The sequence below is a fragment of the Geotrypetes seraphini genome, chromosome 8 (genome assembly GCF_902459505.1).
Source record: "Geotrypetes seraphini chromosome 8, aGeoSer1.1, whole genome shotgun sequence".
Classification (NCBI taxonomy): Eukaryota; Metazoa; Chordata; class Amphibia; order Gymnophiona; family Dermophiidae; genus Geotrypetes; species Geotrypetes seraphini.
In genome coordinates, this window is record NC_047091.1 from 27,191,394 (window position 1) to 27,217,871 (window position 26,478).

Here is a 26,478-nt window from a genome sequence, read left to right on the forward strand (position 1 = left end):
GGTGGTGAAGATAGAGACTGTGTCTGAATTCAAGAAGGCATGGGAGAGGCACATGGGATCTCTTAGAGAGAGGAGGAGATAGTGGATTCTGAGGCTGGACCATTTGGCCTTTATTTGCCATCATGTTTCTATAACCATAAAGCTCTATGACTTCACAATGCAAGTGTTAAGAACCTTAGCTTATATCAATAAAGCTCTTTGATATCACAATGCAGGTGTAAAGAACCTTAGCCAATAGGGAGAGGAGGAGATAGTGGATGCTGTGGATGGGCCATATGGCCTTTATCTGCCATTATGTTTCTATAACCATAAAGCTCTATGACATCACAATGCAGGTGTAAAGAGTTTTAGCCAATATGGAAAGGATGAGATAGTGGGAACCTTAGCCAATAGGGAGAGGAGGAGATATTGGATGCTGTGGATTGGCCATATGGCCTTTATCTGCCATTATGTTTCTATAACCATAAAACTCTATGACATCACAATTCAGGTGTAAAGAGTTTTAGCCAATAGGGAAAGGATGAGATAGTGGGTGCTGCGGATGGACCATTTGGCCTTCATTTGCCATCATGTTTCTATAACCATAAAGCTCTATGACCTCACAATGCAGTAAGAGGAGATGCAAATGTTAAGAGCCTTAGCATGTAGGGAGAGGAGGAGATAGTGGATGATGTGGATGGGCCATTTGGCCTTTATCTGCCATCATGTTTCTATGTTTTTGGAGGGCGGTTCTCCTTTAAAGGTTGTCTCCCAATAAGATTTCTCTTTCTGAGTTTGAAATTGCCTGTGCTTTTCTTGGGTGAGGCTATAAGTGCATCACTATGGGGGCGAGTTATTGAGGTTTGGTAAAAGTTGGGATTTGCTGCATCTTGGCTCACCCCAGGAGTCACTAAGTGCGGTATCTTCTCAGTGACTCCCACGGCACATACAGTACATAATGCAGTTTATGATCAGCCTCACAAGTGACATTACTCATTCCACCTGGGAATCAACCTGCAGCCTGATGCTCCTGGGACAATAAGTCACATTCTCCCCCAAACAGGGGTGGGCTGACAGTGATCTGAGCCCTCAGGCAAAAAGGGTCATCTTTATCTTAAATTAAAATTTGATTTATCACAGAATGGCCAAAATCGCATCACATCAGTTTACATAAAAATTAAAATGGTAAAAATCCGTTTTGAAAAAAAAAAAAAAGTTAAACAAATATTAAAAAATAAAAAAAAAACCACCCCAAACCAGTTATATTTCTCATCATAGAATCCATCGCAGCCTGTACACTTAGACCAGCGAGTGCCCAGTTTTTCCATCCCATCAGAAAAACAGGTTTTGTCCAATTTTAAAAATGATTTGTTTGTGTTTAACCTCACTTTTCAAACCACCCTCATGCATCAAAGCAATAAGCAGAGGTACCTGGTCAATTAAGAGCAACAGAGAACATAAATGGTTTAACCAGTAAAAGACCTGCCTAGAGAAATGTGTTTTGAGTGATGTCTTGAATTCAGTTAAAGTGGGCAGGTTCCTGATGTGTGATGAGAGATTATTCCAAAGCTTTGGACCTATATAACGGAGGGAGAGTATGGCTTATTGGACTGCTGGTTAGAAGCTAAAGCACAATTTGCTGTTCATTACAAGCTGCATGATTCACTTTACAGAGTAAGGAGGTATTTTGCATGCTTGCTTCTCATCACTCTATATCCCAGAGTAATTTTTATTCATGTGTGATACAGTAATATAATGCATATTATTGCTATTTAGCAAATAACACACCCTAATAATGTCCCCTTGACTTGGTCACCCTTATTGCAGAAGATTTGCCCCGCTTGGATCAGCTGGAAGGCCTGTACCCCAGTCATAAGACATAAGAAATGCCTCCACCGAATCAGACCATTGGTCCATCCAGTCCGGTGACCCGCACACGCGGAGGCCAATCCAGGTGTTCCCTGATGAAGACCCTATTTTCCCGTATCCCTCAATGTGATTTGCAAGCTGTGTGTGGATCTGTTAAACACAACAGGTTTGTGATAGTAGAAGCTAAAATGTGTTTGTTTTGGGAGGCAAAGATTTTTTCAGGATAGTTAAAAAAAATAATAACAACTAAGATCATTTTCAAACTATCTCTTTAGCAACTAGCTGAAAGGCAGAACTAAATCAACAGTGCCCTCAATCAATATTTAGCTGCCATGGTCAGTGGATTTTTTTAAACACTGGCTGAGGTGCTCAAAGTATCCAGATATTGTGCCACTATCTGGACAGTATCTGGTGCTGAATATTCTGATAAAGTGGTCGTATCAGAACGTATCCAGATTGTGACAAAGCCAGATAACTTTATCCAGCCATCTGTCCTAAGTTATCTGGATAATTTATCCAGATAGCAGACGGAACGTCCCCGCCCCCATCTGCAAAGTGCAGAGTTGGTCTATATCAGTGGTCTCAAACTCAAAGCCTTTGCAGGGCCACATTTTGGATTTGTAGGTACTTGGGAGGGCCTCAGAAAAAATAGTTACTGTCTTATTAAAGAAATGACAATTTTGCATGAGGTAAAACTCTTTATAGTTTATAAATCTTTCCTTTTGGCTAAGTCTTAATAATACTATTGTCATTTATAGCTAAAGAGACATATGACCAAGAAACTGTTTTATTTTACTTTTGTGATTATGATACATATACCGAGGGCCTCAAAATACATATACCTGGCGGGCCGCATGTGGCCCCCGGGTCGCGTGTTTGAGACCACTAGTCTATATGGATATTCAGAGGGGGTTTAAAAGGAATTCAGAACCACTGTCTGATATCCCAGTCAGCAGGAGTTGTTAAGTGCTTTTGAATAGCGACTTTCATAGTTATATGTTCAGCATGATTAAATATATGAATTGATGTAACTACCACAGCCAATGACCCAGAACCCAGACTATCGCAGAGCTTGTAAATCCCTCCCTGAGCAAAATGCCTAGGTTCACCTTTGTCTTAATTAGATTGGAAGCTCTTTTGAGCAGCGATCATCTCTTGAGTGTTTAATGTACAGCGCTGCGTGCTTCTGGTAGCTCCATAGAAATCATAAATAGTACCAGTAGAATTCAGCTGACAATGTTGACACTTTCTGCTCCCAATAAACCCTCTAAAACATTTTCTTCAGAAGGTCTTTGAAGCAATATTTATTTATTAAATCACATTCCACAAACCTAGTGTGGATTTGAGACCTTGCACAATTCCTCACCAAAACCACGAGTGAGATGGGGGGGGGTAGTACAAGCCAAATGAGGGCACCAGTTTAAGATCGAGAGATGGCCAGTTAAACAAGGGGGCACTTTGTGGTGAAACAGGCTGCACTGCATTTTCACACTCGGTGAAGTGAGTCTCTAATTAACAACCTAGAACTTTTCCTGCATTTAATTGATAGTGTAGGGAGGGGCTCTTCAGATGTAATGATTTGGGAAGTGGGCAAGGCTTTATCTTATCCCACAAGAGGGAGAGCAAATTCAAAATTAACCAATTAATGGCTACAATTAAACGCTTTCACCAGTTAAGCCTCTTCACAGATCATAGCAATTTAGCTGTGGGGAGCAGCCAGTTAAATTACTGTGATTTATCCAAGACCAAGCTGCAGATCTACAATTACTCCAAAAATATGGCTGCACAGCTAGCAATGGGACTAGAGCATTGCAAACAGCTATGTGCGGGGAGTGCAAGGGAGGCGAGAGCTCCAAAATTATGTCCCTGCTTGACTGCAATGCAGTGGGCAGGTCATTCTGCTTTGGGAAAGTCCTGCATCCTGACACCACACAGGCTGCGGTGACTTCCAGTGGAAGTGGGACAGAAGCATCGAGAGCTCTCTGACTTATTGTGCAGACCGGCAGCTTAATTCTGGTTCCATTCTTCCAGCTGAGTGTCTTGAGGTCACTGCCCCTGACTCAATAAGGACCACAACTTTCAGTTACAGCTTAAAAGGTGGCTCTTTTATCAGCTTTTTCCTGTTTTATACTTTTAAGTTTTTCAATCTAGTTTGCATTAAGAAAAATTTAATGTCTGATGATATTGCCAGAGGTTGTGGTAAGAGCGGATAGCGTAGCTGGTTTTAAGAAAGGTTTGGATAAGTACCTGGAGGAAAAGTCCATAGTCTGTTATTGAGAAAGACACAGAGGAAGCCACTTCTTGCCCTGGATCGGTAGCATGGAATATTGCTATTCCTTGGGTTTTGGCCAGGTACTAGGGACCTGGATTGGCCACCGTGAGAATGGGCTACTGGGCTTGATGGACCATTGGTCTGACCCAGTAAGACTATTCTTATGTTCTTATTTGTTATATGCATTATATTCAAAAGGCAATATCCAGATAACTTCATCATTTATCTGGATGTTTCCCTTTAGCTGTGGCTCTCCATCCGGCATAGCTTTACAGACTGTCTCAGCATTATCCAGAGCTAGAGCAGAACTAAAACTTACCCAGATAACAGACTGAATAATCACTACTATCCTCTCTCTAGATACCACCTGCTTACTTACATGCCCAGACAATTCAATATACTCCTCACTGCACCCCAAAATTATACTCTCCCCCTCCCCTCTCTGTTCGTAATCTGGCACCTCTGCGGTGGCTGATGGGGATCCCGGACCCAGGGTGGAGAAGCTGCTTCATTGCCGTGCCCACCCTCTGCCGCTGGAGCTGCTGTATTGTGTCCTTCAAGCCTGGGCCCTGGGAAGGATAAGCAGCCACTGGAGCTGCTGCATTGGCCACCCTCATGGCTGTTTCTCCCCTCGGCTCATAGCTGTTAGTGAAAACCTTGCATTTTCAGTCTCAACCACTGTGGAGTTTTGTTTGTTGTTCCTGGGATAGTGAAAGCGATGATTCCCCCTTTGGGATTTCTGCTATCATGTTGGCATTACTTAGGGATCACAAATGCGAGCAAGAAAACAGTGCTGTGCTCCTTTCAGGAACGAGTGTAGAACAATGCACTCACACTGTCAGGGTGTGCCTTTACCAGGAACGAATGTAGGCATTCCCGGCAGCAGAGTTATGACTGACATATGCACAATTGCTGGAACTTTCTTGGCGGGAACAGGTGGTGGGATTTTCTAACAGTACCTAAGCACATATAAGAACATAAGAACATAAGCAGTGCCTCTGCCGGGTCAGACCAGAGGTCCATCCCGCCCAGCAGTCCGCCCCCGCGGCGGCCCAACAGGTCATGACCTGCCTTAATCACCAGAATGGGCCCCCTTGCCCCCTAGGTTTCTCATCGAAGTCCTATCTTCCCATCAATGTCCTAACCCTCCAGCCTTGCACCTGCACGACCTGGTGAGCTGTCTATACTTATGCAACACCCCAGCACCTCCCTCAGTACCCCACGATCCCCTTTTCCCTCAGGAATCTGTCCAATCCCTGTTTGAATCCCTGTACTGTACTCTGCCGGATCACTTCCTCCAGGAGCGCATTCCATTTGTCCACGACCCTTTGGGTGAAGAAAAACTTCCTTGCATTTGATTTGAACCTATCTCCCTTCAGTTTCTCTGAGTGCCCCCTCGTACCTGTCGTCCATTTTAGTCTGAAGAACCTGTCCCTGTCCACCTTCTCTATGCCCCTAAGTATTTTGAAGGTCTCTATCATATCCCCCCTGAGCCTCCTCTTTCTAGAAAAAGCACAACTTATGTACAAATCTGAGTATCTTAATATCTCCAGATTCTTTGTAACCCAGAAAGCATGTCAGCAATCCCCCTGCATGGAGTACACAGTGCCACAAGAGGGCAGCAGAGGGCTTATTTAGGATTTCCATACACAGGACTTTGTACATACCATGACCAGAACAAAAAGAACAGAACGGTGTGACCTAATCTTGTTTAAGCAGGAGACAGGTCAACTTTCTAGAAATGAAGAATATCCAGCCTAAAGCTATCTAAAGTGGGGGTTCTGGCGGGTCATATTAAAGACTTCTTCAACAAATCTCTGGAGATGGGAGTGGTTCCTGGGGACTGGAGAAAAGCAGATGTGGTCTCTCTTCACAAAAGTGGTCACAGGGTTGAAGCGGGAAACTACAGGCCGGTGAGCCTCACTTTGGTTGTTGGAAAAATAATGGAAGTGTTGCTGATAAAAAGAATAGTGAGCTTCCTAGAATCTAATGGGTTACAGGATCCGAGGCAACATGGCTTTACTAAAGGTAAATCGTGCCAAATGAACCTGAATAAATTTTTTGATGGGGTGACCATAGAGTTGGATCGAGGACATATGCTAGATGTAATTTACTTAGATTTCAGCAAAGCCTTTGGCACGGTTCCTAATAGGAGGTTCTTGAACAAACTTGAAGGGCTGAAGTTAGGACCCAAAGTGGAGAACTGGATTAGAAACTGGTTGACGGACAGACGCCAGAGGGTGGTGGTTAATGGAAGTCACTCAGAGGAAGGAAAAGTGAGTAGTGGAGTCCCTCAGGGTTCGGTGCTGGGGCCGATTCTGTTCAATATGTTTGTGAGTGGCATTGCTGAAGGGTTAGAAGGAAAAGTTTGCCTTTTTGCGGATGATACCAAGATTTGTAACAGAGTAGACACCGAAGAGGGAGTGGAAAACATGAATAAGGATCTACAAAAGTTAGAGAAATGACCTAAAATCTGGCAACTAAAATTCAATGCAGAGTAATGCATTTGGGGATTAATAATCGGAAGGAGCCATATATGTTGGGAGGGGAGGGGAGAGGCTGATATGCACATCTGGGGAGAGGGACCTTGGGGTGATAGTGTCCGAAGATCTAAAGGTGAAAAAACAGTGCGACAAGGCGGTGGCTGCTGCCAGAAGGATGCTGGGCTGTATAAAGAGAGGTGTTGATGCCCCTGTACAGGTCATTGGTGAGGCCCCACTTGGAGTATTGTGTTCAGTTTTGGAGACTATCTGGTGAAGGAGCAGTCCAGAGGAAGGTGACAAAAATGATAGGAGGTTTGCGACAAGACACATATAAGGAGAGACCAGAATCCCTGAATAGGTATACCTTAGAGAAAAGGAGGGACAGGGGAGATACGATTCAGATGTTCAAATACTTGAAAGGTATTAACGTAGAACAAAATCTTTTCCAGAGAAAGGAAAATGGTAATACCAGAGGACATAATTTGAGGTTGAGGGGTGGGAGACTCAAGAGCAATATAAGGAAATTCTTCTTTACGGAGAGGGTGGTGGATGCCTGGAATGCGCTCCTGAGAGAGGTGGTGGAGAGGAAAACGGTGACGGAGTTCAAAGAAGCGTGGGATGAACACAGAGGATCTAGAATCAGAAAATAATAGTAAATAGTGAAGAACTAAGGCCAGTACTGGGCAGACTTGCACGGTCTGTGTTCAGTATATGGCCGTTTGGGGGATGATGGGCTGGGAGAGTGTAGATGGGCTGGAGTGAGCTTTGACGGAGACTTCAGTAGTTGAAACTAAGCATAGTACCGGGCAGAGCTTTGGATTCTTGCCCAGAAATAACTAAGGAGAAGAAGAAAGAACCCCCACAAATTTTTAGATTGAATCAGATTGGGCAGACTAGAAGGACCATTTGGGTCTTTATCTGCCGTCATCTACTATATTACTATGTAAGTGGCATGAGAGCGGCTACTAAAATGGCCAGTGGTCTTTATCATAAAGTGTATGGGCATAGATTTAAAGACCTCAATATGTATACCTTGGAAGAAAGGCAGAAGATGGGGGTGTGATACAGATGTTGAAATACCTCCATGGCATCAATGCAGATGAGGTATCTCTTTCAATTGAAAGGAAGGCACATAGTGACGAGAAGCAAGTTGCAAAGTGTAGGACTATGTACTGAGAAAATGGATTGGCGGGCACGTTCATAAATAATTTCTCGGTAAGTTGGAATGACAAGGCTGTGGATCTCTAAGAGATAGTAGATGGTGTCAATGCATGGACTGGATAGGCCATATGGTCTTTAACTAGCATCAGAGGCACAGAGGAAGAGATAATAGAGATTAGAAGATGGTATAGATGGGCTGCTTTCTTAAAAATGATAAAGTTACTGCCCTTAAGCTGCATTTTCTGTGGCTAGAGAGTGAATGTATTCCCTGATGTCTCCAGGACCATCCACGCTCATATTCGACAAGAATTGTCTTTGGAGCTTTGGGTGTTGCAACTGGGGACTCCTGCCTTTCTCATGTAAACATTTTAATACATTATCAGGCTAATAAATGTATATTTTGTTTTTGTTTTTACAGCAAGTGTTGAGGCTATGTAGAATTATTATGAAAAGTTTTATTCTTAATTTTGGGCGTCTTCCTTTCTCTGTGATTTTATTTTTTCCTTTATTTTGAAGTTTTCTGACTGTATGTTTATATCATATATAATTAATTGGAAAAAGAAACATTTTTGCCCCTTTCTTCAGCTCCGATATACACCTTGTCCCATGCCCAAGTACCTTGATGTAGAGTTGCTGGAACTCATGAAGATTGAGGATGCCAGTGGGACAGTCCTTCAGAAAACCTTTATACCATTGCTTGAGCTCTTGTTCAGAGAATTCAGTGCTTCTGACCAGATCATCGAGCATTTCAGGAGCAAGTTTACTGTTCTGCTTCCCCATCACGATGCTGCAAAGGAGGAAATGAGACAAGCCTCATGAATAGAAAAATAAAAAAAACCCTCTCTCATAACCCACTGACAAATCTGTAGATAAAGCAGGGATTAGACTCTGGAACAAGCAAGAAATAAAGGCAACCAGATAGAGAGTTTCTTGTCCTCTTCTTCTGTCCTGAGCGCTATCTCCAAATTCAGGGATTCAACCAAGTGAGTGGAGTACAGAAAACACAGTCCCTGCAAGGTGGAGATTAGAGGACAGCCGATTCATCAAAGAACATGTAAGGTGTAAGGGGTCAATATTCAATATGGATAGGCCCTGCCCAGGAAGACCAAAGCTGATGACTCTTATGTGAGCAATGCTGCTGAATACTGGTTCCAACTGCCTGGTACCATCTGGGCCATGCTGGTGCAGTCCAGGACAGTGATATTCGGCTCCAGTGCCCCCACACCTAACCGGGCAGATAGGACTGCATAAACAGTACAAGGGGGGAAGGGAAAATATCTCAGGTTGAAATCAGACAGTAACAGATGGTTAATTAGCAATGTGGCTGGAATATTGGTTGAATCAGTGACAATGAAAGTGACTGTGTTGAGGCCATTCTTCAGACTTCAGGTATGGTGTGATGGTCTTCTGGCATCACATGGAACTGTCTATATGTGCGATAAGCATGATGACAAATTGCCAACTGGCCCGGTTCAATTATGAAGGAGTGTAATCTGCACAGAGTGGTGGGTGACTGGATGAACCACATGGGTCTTGATCTCTGTCATTTACCGTGTTATTTCATTTTTACCCACCTAACGTCTGGATTCACCAAAGACCTGGATATGTAGTGCTGGTTCTGATGATAAATGAGGCAGATAAAGACCTGAATGGTCCATCCAGTCTGCCCAACAGTCACATTAATTCATGATTAAATTGTCTTCCTTTGATATTTTTGGCCCATAGACTGTAGAAGTCCACCGGGTTTCAACTATTGCAGTCGCTGTTGAAGGCCACTCCAGCCTATCCAAACCATCTTAAATCTGCTTGGCACTGTCCTCGCATTTCTGTCAAAGCATCTCCCGTATATGGCAATTTGGTATAGGATGGACTGGACAAGATGATTTGGATAGGCTGGAGTGGAGTGGATCTGGGTCAGCGGCTTTAAAACCACTGACCACATTGGGCTGAAGATCAACTAGTAAATAATTGGCGACATCATAAGTGCTTCTGTTTTGGATTTCCTTGACCTGGCTGACTTGATCTGGGCACCTTCATTTGCAACTCTTCATGAATTGATTCCCTTGTTTTATAGACCTACCATCCCCAGCCTGGTCAGTACAGTAATAGTCCTAAGGCTGGATGCCATGCACAAATACAGATGGACCATGACCCCACCTACACTCCAGTAATCATAGAACACTTTTTTTAAAGTTAAATGTGGTTGAATTAGATTTCCTGTGTGAATTTATTCCAGGGATTATATCAAATCACTGTTATCAAGCAGACCCAACACTATTATCTCCCACCCGCACCAATTCATGTGCTCCACTATGAACTAGGTCTAGAATTGCTTCGCCTCTTGTCAGTTCCTGAACTGGCTGCTCCATAAAGCATAGGGGGCGATAAGTGAAGAGAGACAGTGAGGGGCAGTAAGAGGAGTTTGAATTGTAGTCTGAAATGGATGGGAACTTTAGGAGAAGGATAACGTGAGCATAGCGGCTCTCCCAGAATATAAATTGTGCAGCTGAATTCTGGAGCTTAAGGTAGAAATCGGAGAACTGTTACAATCCCTAGCTAACTTGTCAATTAGAACCGGACAAATACCAGATGACTGGAGGATAGCAAATGTCATCCCAATCTTCAAAAAGGGATCACGGGGAGAACCAGGAAACTACAGACCTGTGAGTCTTACATCGGTTCCAGGGAAGATGGTTGAAGCACTAATTAAGGATAGCATAGTGCAGCACCTGGATAATCATGACCTGATAAGAGATAGTCAACACGGTTTCAGGAAGGGGAAATCATGTTTGACAAATTTGCTTCAATTTTTTGTGAAGGTGAACCGACAAATTGATAGCGGAGAACCGGTGAATATCGTATACTTGGACTTCCAGAAAGCATTCGACAAGGTACCACATGCAAGGCTCATGAGGAAACTACAAAGCCATGGAATAGAAGGGGATATACTAAGATGGATAGGCAAATGGCTGGAGAACAGATTGCAGAGGGTGGGCATAAATGGGAAGTTCTTGGACTGGGAGAAGGTGACGAGCGGCGTGCCCCAGGGCTCGGTTCTTGGGCCCATTTTATTCAATATCTTCATAAATGACCTAGAAGAGGAAACAACAAGTAACATAATCAAGTTTGCAGATGACACAAAACTATGTCGGGCAGTTGGGTCGAAAATGGACAGAGATGCACTTCAAAGAGATTTGAACCAACTGGAGAAATAGGCGGAAAAGTGGCAGATGAAATTTAATATAGAAAAATACAAAGTGATGCACCTGGGCAGGCAAAACAAAGAACAAGAATATAAAATGTTAGATGTAACATTGGACAAGAGCGAACAAGAAAGGGACCTGGGTGTACTGATAGACAGGACCCTAAAGCCGTCGGCTTAATGCGCAGTGGTGGCAAAGAAAGCAAACAGGATGTTGGGCATGATAAAGAAGGGCATCATGAGTAGATCGGCGGACATCATAATGCCGCTTTATAGAGCAATGGTCAGACCACACTTGGAATACTGTGTCCAACACTGGTCTCCCTACCTAAAGAAGGATATAACCCTGCTGGAGAGGGTGCAGAGACGAGCCACGAAACTAATAAAAGGTATGGAGAATTTGAGCTACAAAGAATGCCTCGAAAAACTGGGATTGTTCACCCTCCAGAAGAGAAGGCTGCGAAGGGATATGATCGAGACTTTTAAAATGCTAAAAGGTTTCGACAAAATAGAGCAAGAAACTTCGCTATTCACATTGTCAAAAGTGACTCGAACAAGAGGTCATGGACTAAAACTGAGGGGCGGCAGACTCAGGACTAATGTCAGGAAGTTCTGTTTCACACAGCGAGTGGTGGACGCTTGGAATGCTCTCCCGGAGGAGGTTGTGACAGAGAACCGACGAGAGGGAATGCCACTCTGGATCTAATCCTTAATGGTCTAAGAGGACCTGCAATGGAAGTGGAAGTAGTTGGGAAACAGCTTTCAAGTTCAAAGTTGAAGTAGGAATACCGAAGGGAAAGAGAACCAGAGCGACAACGTTTAACTTCAAGAAAGGAAACTACAAAGCGATGAGGGTAATGGTAAGGAAGAAACTTAGGAACAGTTCAAAGAAATCGCAGACTGTAGAGCAAGCCTGGTCTTTATTCAAAATCTGTATATCCTCAGATTTAGAAAAGAATGCAAAAAGAGCCGAACAAAAGACCCGGCGTGGATAACTAAAGAAGTGAAGAAAGTGATAGGAGATAAGAAAAATTCATTCCGGAAATGGAAAAAGGACAAAACCGGGGAGAACTGGAAAGAGCACAGGAAGCATCAAAAAGAATGTTACCTCGCAGTTAGAAGAGCAAAAAGAGAATATGAAGAGAGGCTAGCCAGAGAAGCACGAAATTTCAAACCGTTCTTCAAATATGTTAAAGGGAAGCAGCCGGCAAGGGAGGAGGTGGGACCGCTGGATGTCGGAGATAGGAAAGGAGTGGTGAAGGAGGAAAAAGAAGTGGCGGATAGACTAAACATGTTCTTTTCGTCAGTATTTACAAAAGAGGACACATCCAACGTACCGGAACCTGAAAAAATCTTTAAAGGATATCAAGCAGAAAAATTAACATCCATGGAGGTAAGCCTTGAAGACATATGCAAGGAGGTAGATAGATTACAAACTGATAAATCTCCAGGCCCGGATGGAATTCACCGTAGGGTATTGAAAGAACTAAAGGAGGAAATAGCGGAACTACTACAGCAGGTTTGCATTCTATCCCTGAAAGCAGGCGTGATCCTGGAGGATTGGAAGATAGCTAATTTTATGCCCATCTTTAAAAAAGGTTCGAGAGGGGACCTGGGGAACTACAGACCAGTAAGTTTGATTTCAGTTCCTGGGAAGATGGCGGAAACGCTGATAAAAGACAGCATTGATGAGCATCTAAAAAGGAACAAACTGATGAAAACAAGCCAACATGGCTTCTGCAAGGGAAGATCATGCCAAACGAACTTATTGCACTTCTTTGAAGGAATTAACAAACGGATGAACAACGGGGACCCCATAGACATCGTATACTTAGATTTCCAAAAAGCCTTTGACAAGGTACCCCTGAACGCCTACTACGGAAACTGAAGAACCATGGGGTGAGACGTACATAGATGGATCAAAAATTGGTTGACAGGTAGGAGGCAAAGGGTGGGAGTGAAGGGCCATTACTCTAACTGGAAGAGAGTCACGAGTAGTGTTCCGCAGGGGTCGGTACTCGGACCGCTGCTGTTCAGTATATTTAAATGACCTAGAAACAGGGACGAAGTGCGAAGTTATAAAATTCTCAGATGACACAAAACTATTTAGTGGAGTTAGGACTAAAGAGGACTGCGGAGATTTACAAAGGGACCTGAACAAATTGGGAGAGTGGGCGAAAAGATGGCAGATGAAGTTTAATGTAGAGAAATGTAGTCTTGCATGTAGGAAATAGAAACCCGATGTACAGCTATACGATGGGTGGGCTGGTAATGGGTGAAAGTAGCCTAGAAAAGGACTTGGGGGTACTGGTGGACAAGACAATGAAGCCATCGGCACAGTGCGCAGCAGCTTCTAAGGCGGCGAACAGAATGCTAGGAATTATCAAGAAAGGTGGCGGTACTAGCCCCACTAGGAAACAGTGATCACAACATGATCCAGTGCAAGCTAGAAATTGGATCATCAAAGGTAAAAAGAACCACAACGACAGCACTCAATTTTAAAAAAGGGAATTATGATGCCATGAGGAAAATGGTGGGAAAGAAACTCAACGGCAACACAAGGAAGATGGAGTCCGTAGAAAAAGCCTGGACCCTATTCAAGGGTACGGTGCACGAAGCACAGAACCTGTGCGTCCCCAGGTTCAGGAAAGGGTGCAAAAAAAAAAATCGAGCAAAAAACCCAGTGTGGATAACAAATGCAGTGAAAAAGGCGATAAGTGACAAAAAAGCATCGTTCAAAAAATGGAAAAAGGACCAAACAAAGGACAACCTAAAGGAGTACAAAGAGCATCAAAGGGAGTGTCACCGAGTGGTTAGGAAAGCAAAAAGAGAATATGAGGAGAGACTGGCAGGGGAAGCAACAAACTTCAAATCATTCTTCAGGTATGCAAGGGAAGAAGTGGGGCCCTTGGATGATGGAGACAGGAAGGGAGTGGTAAAGGAGGAAAAAGAGATAGCTGACAAGTTAAATGAGTTCTTCATGTCAGTCTTCACAAGGGAGGACACATCCAACATTCTGGAACCCGAGGAGATCGTAAATGGAGATCAGGATGATAAGCTGGTCCAACTTGAGGTAAGCCAAGAGGATGTCTTCAGGCAGATAGACAGGCTAAAGAGCAACAAATCGCCAGGTCCGGACGGCATTCACCCAAGGGTACTCAAGGAACTAAGGAACGAAATAGCAGAGCCACTTCGACAAATATGCAAACTATCCTTAAAAACTGGAGAGATCCCGGAGGACTGGAAAATAGCAAATGTCACGCCCATCTTCAAGAAGGGTTCAAGGGGTGACCCGGGAAACTACAGGCCGGTGAGCTTGACCTCGGTCCTGGGAAAGATGATGGAAGCACTGATTAAAGACAGCATCTGTGAACACATAGAAAACAATGGACAGCTAAAGTCGAGTCAAGTTTCAAGTTTCAAGTTTATTAGGATTTTATATACCGCCTATCAAGGTTATCTAAGCGGTTTTTACAATCAGGTACTCAAGCATTTTCCCTATCTGTCCCGGTGGGCTCACAATCTATCTAACGTACCTGGGGCTATGGAGGACTGAGTGATTTGCCCAGGGTCACAAGGAGCAGCACGACTTCTGAAAGGGTAGGTCATGCCTCACAAACTTATTGTACTTCTTTGAGGGGGTAAACAGCCAGGTGGATAAAGGGGAATCCATAGACATCATTTACCTTGACTTCCAAAAAGCCTTCGACAAGGTACCACACGAACAACTGCTAAAGAAGCTATGGAACCATGGGGTGCAAGGGGAGGTCCACCGATGGATCAAAATCTGGCTGGCAGACAGGAAACAGAGGGTTGGAGTAAAGGGCCATTACTCAGACTGGCAATGGGTCACGAGCGAAGTTCCGCAGGGGTCGGTGCTGGGACCGCTCCTGTTCAATATATTTATTAACGACCTGGAGGCAGGAACAAAATGTGAGGTTATTAAATTTGTGGATGACACCAAACTAAACAGCAGGGTCCAAAGGGATCTAACGACACTGGAAGAGTGGGCCAAAAAAATGGCAAATGAGCTTCAACATAGGGAAATGCAAGGTCATGCATGTAGGGAAAAAGAACTCGATGTTCACTTACAAAATGGGGAGATCACTGCTAGGGGTAAGTAACCTTGAAAGAGACCTGGGAGTGATGGTAGACACAACATTGAAGACATCGGCACAGTGTGCCACAGCCTCAAGGAAAGCAAACAAAATGTTGGGTATCATTAAGAAGGGTATCACGACCAGGACGAAGGAAGTCATCCTGCCACTGTATCGTGCAATGGTGCGCCCGCATCTGGAGTACTGTGTCCAGTACTGGTCGCCATACCTCAAGAAGGACATGGCAGTACTTGAGGGAGTCCAGAGAAGAGCAACTAAACTGATAAAGGGTATGGAAAACCTCTCATATACTGACAGACTGAAAAAGCTGGGGCTGTTCTCCCTAGAAAAGAGGAGACTTAGAGGAGACATGATAGAAACCTTCAAGATCCTGAAGGGCATAGAAAAGATAGACAGGGACAGATTTTTCAGATTATGGGGAACCACAAGTACAAGGGGGCACTCAGAGAAATTAAAAGGGGACAGGTTTAGAACAAACGCTAGGAAGTTCTTTTTCACCCAGAGGGTGGTGGATACATGGAATGCGCTTCCGGAGGCTGTGATAGGCAGGAGCACATTACAGGGCTTCAAAGAAGGTTTGGATAGGTTCCTAGAGGACAAAGGGATTGAGGGGTACAGATAGGAATAGAGGTAAGTTATAGGGATAGGAGTAGAGGTAGGTTATAGAAATAGTCAGGGACCACTGCTCAGGCAATAGGCCTGATGGGCCACTGCGGGAGTGGACCACTGGGCAAGATGGACCTCTGGTCTGGCTCAGCGGAGGCAACTTCTTATGTTCTTATGTTAACCAGAACGAAAGAAGTTATCCTGACGTTATATTGGGCGATGGTGTGCCCGCATCTGGAGTACTGCATCCAATATTGGTCACCGTATCTTAAGAAGAATATGGCGATACTCGAGAGGGTTCAGAAAAGAGCGACATGATTGATAAGGGTATGGAAAACCTTTCATATGCTGAGAGATTAGAGAAACTGGGGCTCTTTTCCCTGGAAAAGCAGAGACTTAGAGGGACATGATAGAGACTTACAAGATCATGAAAGGCATAGAGAAAGTGGAGAGGGTCAGATTCTTCAAACTTTTGAAAACTACAAGAACGAGAGGGCATTCAGAAAAATTAAAAGGGGACAGATTCAAAACCAATGCTAGGAAGTTCTTCTTCACCCAAAGGGTGGTGGACACCTGGAATGCATTTCCAGAGGGTGTAATAGGACAGAGTACAGTATTGGGGTTCAAGAAGGGATTAGATAATTTCCTGAAGGAAAAGGGGATAGAAGGGTATAGATAGAGGATCACTATAAAGGTCCTGGACCTGATGGGCCACCGCGTGAGCGGACTGCTGGGCATGATGGACCTCTGGTCTGACCCAGCAGAGGCACTGCTTATGTTCTTATGTTGTAATAAGGCAGATCCTGCATTCCACAGCTCACAACTGGGCAGACCCCATATGCCTTATATTCTCGATATCACACAGCTTGCAGCCTAATCATAAGAACATAAGAACTGCCTTCTCCGGATCAGACCCATGGTCCATCGAGTCAGGCGATCCATACACGCAGAGGCCCAGTCAGGTATACACCTGATGTAGTTTTAGTCACCCATACCCCTCTATGCCTCTCGTAAGGAGATGTGCATCTAATTTGCCTTTGAATCCTAGCACAGTGGATTCCTTAATAACCTCCTTTGGGAGAGCATTCCAGGCGTCCACCACTCGCTGCGTGAAGCAGAACTTCCTGACATTTGTCCTGGACTTGTCCCCCCTTAGCTTCAAACCATGTCCTCTTGTCCGTGACACGTTGGACAATGTAAATAATTTATTTTCCTGCTCTATTTTATCGATGCCTTTCAGTATTTTGAACGTCTCGATCATGTCCCCTCGCAGCCTCCTCTTCTCAAGGGAGAACAGTCCCAGTTTCTTGAGTCGTTCCTCATATTCCAAGTTCTCCATACCTCTTATTAGCTTCGTTGCTCGTCTCTGCACCCTCTCCAGCAGTTTTATATCCTTCTTTAGGTTGGGAGACCAATGTTGGACACAATATTCCAAGTGTGGTCTGACCATTGCTCTATACAGCGGCATTATGACTTTCTTCGATCTACTCGTGATTCCTTTCTTTATCATGCCTAACATTCTGTTTGCTTTCTTTGCCGCTGCCGCGCATTGTGCCGATGGCTTCAGGGTCCTATCTATCAGTACACCCAGGTCCTTTTCTTGTTCACTCTTACCCAGAGTTGCGCCTGACATTCTATACTCGTGTTCCTTATTCTTACTACCTAAATGCATTACTTTGCATTTCTCCACGTTGAACTTCATCTGCCATTGCTCTGCCCATTTCTCTAACTGATACAAGTCGCTCTGGAGTTCCTCGCTATCCTCCTGCGATCTGATTGCCCGGCATAGCTTTGTGTCGTCTGCAAACTTAACGATCTCACTGGATATTCCGTCTTCCAGGTCATTGATATAAATATTAAATAGGATCAGCCCAAGTACCGAGCCCTGGGGCACACCACTAGTCACTTTCTCCCAGTCTGAGAACTTTCCATTTATGCCCACTCTCTGCTTTCTGTTTTCCAGCCATTTGCCTATCCACCTTTGTATATCTCCCTCTATTCCATGGCTTTGTAGTTTCCTGAGAAGTCTTTCATGTGGAACCTTGTCGAATGCTTTCTGGAAGTCCAAATATATTATGTCCACTGGCATTCCACTATCAATTTGCTTGTTCACGGTCTCAAAAAATTGAAGTAAATTCGTTAAACATGATTTCCCTTTCCTGAACCCATGTTGACTGGGTTTCAGCAAGTCGTGTGTATCTAAGTGCCGGACTATGCTATCCTTGATCAGTGCTTCAACCATCTTTCCAGGGACAGACGTAAGGCTCACAGGTCTGTAGTTGCCCGCTTCTCCTCTCGATCCTTTTTTGAAAATTAGCGTGATGTTCGCTATCTTCCAGTCATCTGATATCTGTCCAGTTCTGATTGTCAGATTGGTGAGTTTTTGCAATAACTCTCCGATTTCAACCTTCAATTCCTTTAAGACTCTTGGGTGAATTCCATCCGGTCCAGGGGATTTGTCACTTAAGTTTGTCGATCTGGTAGTATATCTGGTCCAACTCCACTTCAACTGTGGTGAGGCTGTCGTCTATTACTCCACTAAACACTTTCAGTGCTTCTGGTATTTTTGCGGTATCCTCATCCGTAAAGACGGATGCAAAGAAGGAATTTAGTTTGTCTGCAATTTGTTTATCTTCCTTAATGTACCCTTTTCTTCCCTGGTCGTCCAGGGGTCCCACCACCTCTTTTGCGGGTTTTTTCCCTTTCATGTATCTAAAGAAGGGCTTGAAGTTTTTGGCCTCTTGCGCTATTTTTTCCTCATAGTCTTTTTTGGCATCCCTCACCGCCTTGTGACATTTCTTCTGATCATCTTTATGTTTTTTCCATGCTTCGGTTGTTTTCATGTGTTTCCATTTTTTGAAAGAGTCCTTCTTTTCTTTTATGGCTTCCCTCACCTGTCTGGTAAGCCATGCCGGTTCTCCCTTACCTTTTGTTCTCCTTCTTTGGAGATCCTTGGAATGTGGAGATTTTGTGCTTCTGTGATAGTATTTTTCAGTAGGGACCATGCCTGGTCTACCGTTTCAAGTTTGTCCACCTTTGTCTTGAGTCGTTGTTTCACCATGGCTCTCATGCGATCGTATTTGCCCTTTTTAAAGTTAAAGGTTTTGGTTAAGGTTTTGGCACGTTTTCTATTCCCGATGTCAAGCTTAAAGTTGATCACATTGTGATCGCTCGTCCCCAGCGGTACCGTAACTTCTACTTCTTTTGTCGGTCCCGTGAGGCCATTTAGTACCAAGTCCAGGGTGGCGTTGCCTCTTGTCAGCTCTTTTACCATTTCAGGTCTGACATTTTTGTATTTGTCTCACCTTCCTGAATAGCTGTCTCCTTGGCCTCCTGGGTAATATTGGCTGAGCCCGGATTATAAGAATCAAGATTTGGGCTCATTTTTCTGTTTGGTTACTGTATAAACATTCTATCGATTTTATACAGGTCCAATGCAACTGTTTATCTTTGCTATCTGTTGCTGTATTACTTTTCTTGAATAAACAGAGTATAAAAAAAACCATTGGGTAAATGAAGCCTTTTCTATGAGATGCACTATGTGAAAACCTGATTTTCTGATACTGAATATGTAAAAAAAATTATAGAGATTTTCATGCGCTAAAAAAAAAAGCTGTTCCAAATAAAAGAAAAAAATGGCCTGCCTGTGATAGCTTCAGGGATTCTGCCACTGCGAAGAATAGGCTCTGAACAGTGCAGGAGTAACCATGGCAACCTCCTTAGCACCAGGTAAAGGCACGATGTCTCTTCCATTAGAACACTTGAGGCAAGACTGCAGGTCGTACAGATTCTCTAGAGCTGTGGTCTTTATTCATTTTTAAATTGGAGCCACTTTGGATTCTAGTGAGGTGAAGAAGAGTCACTAAATACTTCCAGTGGGGGGGGGGGGCATCCCTATGGCCCACCTTCAGACTTCATGAGGGAGTATTCTCAAGGTTGTGATCATTTCCACATGTGTTCTCTTATCATTTCCTTCAAACGTGTGCTCTTGACTTTCCCTTTTCTGTCCATCTCTCCGCTTCCCTCATTCTCCATCTCCGTGGACAACACTCTCATCCTTCCTGTTTTGTCTGTTTGTAATTTTGGGGCCATCTTTGACTCCTCTGTGTCCTTCACCACCCAGATACAACATATCACTAAAACCTGCTGCTTCTTCCTCTATAATATTACCAAAATCTGACCCTTCCTCTGAGCACACTACTAAAACATTTATCCACGCCATGAAGCAGTCCTGCATAGCCTCCATGAATCTGATCTCCCTAGCGCATTTTGAGTTTCCAAGACTCCAGTCTATCCCGGGATAGTTGAAGTCTCCCATAACAATCGTGTTACCGCTTTTACATTCTCGCTTCATCTCAGTTTGCCCAGGTGGACGATAGTACAGGCCCATCTTTATCTCGAGCCCTTTCCTTCCCAGTATTTTAACCCATAGTGATTCCAATTTGTTGGTCATCGCTGCTGTGTCCACTCTGGTCAAGTGTATGCTTTCTTTTATGTATAGGGCTATTCTCCTCTTTTCTGACCTGACCTGTCTTCGCGATAGAGTTTGTACCCCAGCAGTGCTATGTCCCATTTGTTTTTTTCATTCCACCATGTTTAAGAGACCCCAATGAAGTCTAGGTTCTCAGTTTTGGCCATGACTTCTAATTCTCCCATTTTGTTCCTTAGGCTCCTTGCATCAGTATACATGCAATTTAAGTCCTGGTAATTTTTTGTCTTCATTTCCTTTCCCTATGCTACGATCTCTATTTTCTTCTCCTGTGCTACGATCTTCTTATCCTCCTCTTCTGTATATAAATCTCTCTGGTGATATTAGTCATTTACATAAAAAGATGGTGAAACTGCACAAAATATGTGCAAGACATGATGTCAGTATGAACTAAAGGGAAAAGCCAAATAAACTACACTTTTCCCTCCGTATTCGCTGTGATAGGGGATTAACAGAAAAGCAAATACAGAAAAAACGCAAATAACTTTTGCTTATGTTATTAGCTGTTTTCTATTAAAAACCATCGTGGATATGGTGAAACCGCGAATAACATAGTGGGAGACCTGGCCTTTTCCTGAAGGAGAAGAAAACACGTGCTGGGAATCAGCGATTTTCTCTGTAAATGCTTAGAATCAGTGATTTCTCTTTGCAAGCTGATGTAATTTGGGGGGGATAAGCCATCAAACTAAAAACCGTGAATAGTCGAAACTGTGAATACGGAGGGAGAAGTGTAAGTTACTTATCCAATGGTGAATTTCCCTCTGCCCATTGAAAGCACTCTACTGCATGTTGTTCTTCGATGGTGCAATCTTGTATTGGAGGGTCTAGGTTTCTGATCTCGCTGCACTGTGTGTAGACAAACTATCCAACAGGCAATGTACCAGTACATTTGTTGCATTTCACTAGCTGTGTTCCGGTTATCGCATAATTTAACAATTGCCTTCAATTTTTGATTTGTCCTTGAATAATTGAACAAATAATTATCAACATAAGGCACACACAATTTAAACTCAAACAATAAAACCTAAGAGTCAATGTTATGAAACTCTAGGAGGGGAAAGGAAGACATTCAAAAATAATTAAGCAAAATGTAAAATAGGGTAAATGACCCAACAGATCAGCAAAAGCCAAGTTTTCACTAAAACTTTACATTTTGTAAGAGATAATTCAGCTCACATATCAGTCGATAATGAATGCCAAAATCTGGGCGTTGACCCTCTTGAAGAAGCTGTTTTTAGAAGTGAGGAAAACTACCATTTAATTCAAATTAGAAGAACAAGATGGAATCATCAATGATCCATAATACAAAGGAATACCAGTCATAAAAGTTTATGGACCAGAAACAACATGGACGGTCACCTTAGAAGTGTCAATCATGCAACGGTGCCGTTTAGAGAATCGCACCTCTGGCAAGGTAGCCCAGGGTTTTCAAGGCCTACCTTTGATGTGACTCACGCCTATGTAGGCGCCTTCCGGCCACTTCCAGCATTAAGCCAAGCCCACAATAGCATCAGACACCATCAAGTGCCTCTGGAAGTGCAATTTTGGTGCCTTTTTTAGGCACCTTGAATTTTCTATTAAATCCGCTTTTAAACAGCATTTTCTCGGCACCTAAGTTACGACACCATTTATAGAATATGGGCCAAAATTTTTTAATGGATCCAAATCTGCTCTGAGCTCTTTGGGGAGGACAGGAGAGAAAACAAAATACATAAATCTACTGTTCTGGCCGTCAGTGTTCTTTCTATGAAAGAGGAGAAATCTCTCATAAATAAGTTTAACTATCACATTCTATGAGTGTTGGCGCAAAGTCAGAGCATTTAGTGCTCCAGGCCACGGTAGAAACCTCTACTGTGGCTTAGTAAAAGATGGGGGAGGGGAGAGGATTTTTAAAAAACATATCATATAAATAACCAAGAAACATTCATAACACAATCAAGGAAATCTATAGAAAAAGGCTGAAAAATAATCAATATATAGCCATCAGCAGAGAGAGAGAGGGGGAGAGAGAGAGAGAGGGAGAAGAGCTACATCAAGAAATAAGATCTAAGCCTCAATCAATGATTTCAAAGGACTCCAAAAATGTAAATGTTTAATTAACTGTCAGGGGATTAAATATATCTTTTTTGATCTGCTTGAATTAAATAATTTCCTGAGGGATATATGGAGGTTAAATGTTTTGGTTTTCATGAGAAGATTCAATGTATTGTCCATGATGAACTACTTAAATGATAGTAGGGTCCATATTAGGAGTCATCACCCAGGAGAAATATTTCAGTTATTCTTCTCATGTCCATGTTAAATTGAATCTGCCATTAGGATGCACCGTCTTCTGGTCTCTCAAGCTCCTCCCACAATTTCTCATCATTTGCAGGTGATTTAACAACTGAGTAGCCTTTATCCATTGTGCCCATTTAGAGATGTGCTCCAAAGAACTGATCCCAGTACAGACCCCTGTGGCACTCTACTATTCACCTCCCTCCTTTCAGAAAGCTGACCATTTCATACCTAGATTGTTAGAACAGATAAGCACTTTTGTTGTTGATGGAGAGTGTAAAAGAGAAGATTAGGACCTGTGCTTATGTTTTTTTGTAATTGATGAGTGTTAAATGGAGCCGCCTTCTTTTTATTATTTTTGATCTCCACCGGTTTATATCTCTATAATGCAGAAAATTGGTTTTAAGTGTGGGGAGGAGGGTTGTGCCCTAGGCTTTTGTCTGCTTGACAGTTCGAATACTGGTGAGCATTATTTGACCGAGGTCTTTTTTCTCCACTTTATATAATAAACTCAATCTCCTACCCCATTCAACCCACTTTAAAACTCCTGGAAGTGCTGATAGACAGAAGATGTACTATGCAGCCACAAATCAACAAAACAATAAAAAAATAATTTGCAGTCATGAGAAACCTAAGGCAAGTTCGAAAATTCTTTGACAGAAAACAGTTCCAACTCGTGTTACAATCCTTAGTCCTAGGTCTAATAGACTACTGCAACATACTATATCTCCCTTGCCCAGCAACCATGATAAAACAACTACAAACAGTACAAAACACAGCCCTAAGACTTATCTACTCGCTGAAGAAATACGACCACACCACAGAGGCATACCACGACTCACACTGGCTCCCAATACAAGCGAGAGTACTCTTCAAATTCTACTGCCTACTATTAAAATGCCATAAACGGAGACAGCCCAGACCTACTGGAACAACCGATTAATCCAATCTACCTCAACCAGACACAGGAGAACCCACACACCATTCAGCACCCTCTGACCAAAAACGTCAAATGAAAAAAAAATGTACGACAATCTCCTAGTCACTATAGCAGGAAAACTAGACCACCAACTCTCTAACTTACTGATCTCGACCATAGACTACAAAACCTTCAAAAAAGAAATTAAAACCCTATTATTCAAAAAATACATAAAACCAAACTAACACAGTTAGGTCTATCTCAAGCATCACTTGCAAGACTCTCCAATCCTTAGCAACTCAGAAAATGTCCAGACTATTACTTATGTACTTCTAAATGTCCTGACAAATTCATATGTAATCCGCCTTGAACCGCAAGGTAATGGTGGAATAGAAATCACTAATGTAATATCCATTTTTTAATGGGTGTTTAGACCACAGAGATGGTTAAATTTTAGAGATGATGATTAATAGATTTTCTTGTAATTGAAATCGCCCTTATTATAGTGTGGTCAATTTTTTTAGCTTCCCTAATTTCTGTTAAAATTTCATCTGTTTCTTTGTTCAATCCAGGTGGATGATAATACATTCCTATTCCTACCACATTCCTACAAGTATTCTTTTTCCTTCTATCCATAAGGATTCCATGTTGCTATCTGGTTCCTTCTGAATTTATTTCCTTTGAATCAGTATTTTTTAACATATAATGCCGCCATCCCCCTATCCAATTTGATCCACTCCTATCATTACAATATAATTGATATCACAGTGTTCTATCAGTTCTTCTTCTTTCACCATCTCTGAAATGCTTTATTATATCTATTTCTTAATTTACACCCCTTTTACAAAACCGTAGTGTGGTTTTTAGTGCCAGCCACAGCAGTAACATCTCTGATGCTCCTAGAATTCCTATGAGTGTCGGAGCTGTTCCCTCCGCAGCCAGCACTAAAAATCACGCCACAGTTTTGTAAAGGGGGAGGTTAGTGCTATATATTCTTAACTCTCGTTTCTTTTTGTTTTTTTTAGGCTATTGTATACAGTGTGTGTTGGGGGGGGGAGGGGGTTGTATTTACAAGCTGCACAGCAGTTGACAGGGATAGTTTGCTATGCTTACTCTGTTTTTCTTTGGAATTAATAATGATGCGTCTAACCTCCCTAATTTTGATAGTATCTTTCAAAGGTAGTCACAAAGTGAGATTATCAGGTTTCTCCCAGGTTCTAGTTTAAAAGCTACTCTATCTCCTTTATAAATGTTAGCATCAGCAGCCTGATTCTATCCCAGTTAAAGTGGACCCCATCTTTTTAGAAGACTCTCCCTTATCCAGAATGTTGTTTAGTTCCTAACAAATCTAAATCCCTCTTCCCTGCATCATTGTCTCATTCTGGAGTTCTGCCCATTCATGAGACCTGCACGTGGAATGAGGAGAATCTCTGAAAATCATATCCTGTAGATTCTGGATTTCAACTTTCTACCTAAGACCCTAAATTTGGCTTCCACGTGTACCAAAACAAGCAGCTGTGTTTCCTTGCACAGTCTAAATTCTTATTTAGGTGATGTGTGAGGTCCACCACCTTTGTATCAGGCAGGCAAAGCAACAAAAAGCTCTTCATATCCACCAGCCATCCAGCTATCTACATGCCTAACATTCAAATTTCCAGTTAAAATATCCATCCTAATCCTTTCCTTCTGGGCAGAAGCTCCTGGAGAAGCATCCTGCATCTTCTGGAGATCAGGTCCTGGCTACAGAATCACTGCTTTCTTCATTAAGATGATGCTCTCCCTTCTCCAAGGCAATACAGGTGATCTCCCTTCTCCAAGGGACCTGAGAAGGTGATGCTCTCCCTTCTTCAAGGCAGTACAGGTGACTTCCCTTCTTCAAGGTACCTCCTGAGAAGGTGATGCTCTCCCTTCTCCAAGGCAGTACAGGTGACCTCCCTTCTCCAAGGGACCTCCAGGGGACATCCCTTCTCCAAGGCAGTACAGAGGTTGCCATATGAGAGATGTGTCTTCTCTACTATGTCCCCCTGTAGGTCTCCTTTACATGCTACTCTGTCTGCCTCAGCTCCTTCACTATGTAGCCTCAAGAGCTCAGACTTGTTCTCTGACAGCTAGGAGCTCTTTGCACCGAGTGAACACATAGGACCTCTCACTACCCAAGAGTTAATCTGAATAGCACCTCTCTTGCTGCTGGACTGTTATCTGCATCTTAATATTGGCAAGTTATTTAAACTTGCTTTGGGAGTAGGGATACTAATCTAATATAAAGGGACTTAAAATTAATTGGTATATTTTATGCTTTCATTTAGAGTTTGCATCTCACTGACCTGCATATAAATGATTGCTTGGGAAAATCTTTTACTGATCAAAATACCCTGGGCTGACAAATTTTCCTCTCGTCATCTTCATTGAGATAACTGACTATAAATTAATAGAGGTGCCTGGAATAGGTGGGAAAACTAAACTACAGCAAGATGAATTAAAAAAATACCTGTTCTAGGGTTCTAACAATTAAATTTAAACTAGGAGAAAAGATTGCTAGACTATTTTTTCTACGGAGCTTTGAATTCTCTCCTCTCTGACTGACACAGTATAAACTCAGACCAATGGCTCAATTTCCTTCTGTTCTCTCACTTCTGGGACCAATATGGCAAACTTCAAATCCCAAACTCCTTCAATTCTTCAATGTCCTTTAGGTTTTTTAACCTCTGGAAACTTCTGTGTGGACAATTCCCCAAAAATCCCTTTTCTTCTGTTTAAGCTCACTAAACCCAATAGAATATAAATCCACCAAAAGGCAAAACTTCCAAATGCTTAGCACTTCTAGTCTTCAATCCATCAATCACCTTGACTTTCAGGAGCCTTTCCTCAGTTCAGCCATTCTGACCTTGAGGATGGTCAACCCCAACCTGGAGGGGTTTCAGAGCAGAAACTCACATCTCCCAAGTTCCTTCAATGACTTCAGATCAGTAGCTTTCTGGCCACAGTCCAATCCTCATCTTTAACTTGGAAGAACATAAAACAGAACCCTCTTTCTCTTTTGTTCTCTTGAATTGGTAATGAGGTACCTAGCTCAAGCCCTGATCTTCATATAAGATTGGCAGAA

At 42.8% G+C, this 26,478-nt stretch overlaps 1 protein-coding gene across 5 annotated transcripts in view; it reads right to left on the bottom strand.

Moving 5' to 3' along the window:
- HPCAL4 (hippocalcin like 4) overlaps positions 1-26,478 on the bottom strand; it is a 43,682-nt gene that overhangs the window by 6,814 nt on the left and 10,390 nt on the right. For 4 of the 5 annotated variants that reach the window (XM_033956951.1, XM_033956954.1, XM_033956950.1 and 1 more), the window contains exon 2: positions 8,383-8,551. In XM_033956951.1, coding sequence (XP_033812842.1) covers positions 8,383-8,551 — 169 coding nt within the window. Of the gene's footprint in view, positions 1-8,382; positions 8,552-14,652; positions 14,707-26,478 lie in introns of those variants that run through there. The other variant, XM_033956953.1, reaches the window with a different exon arrangement.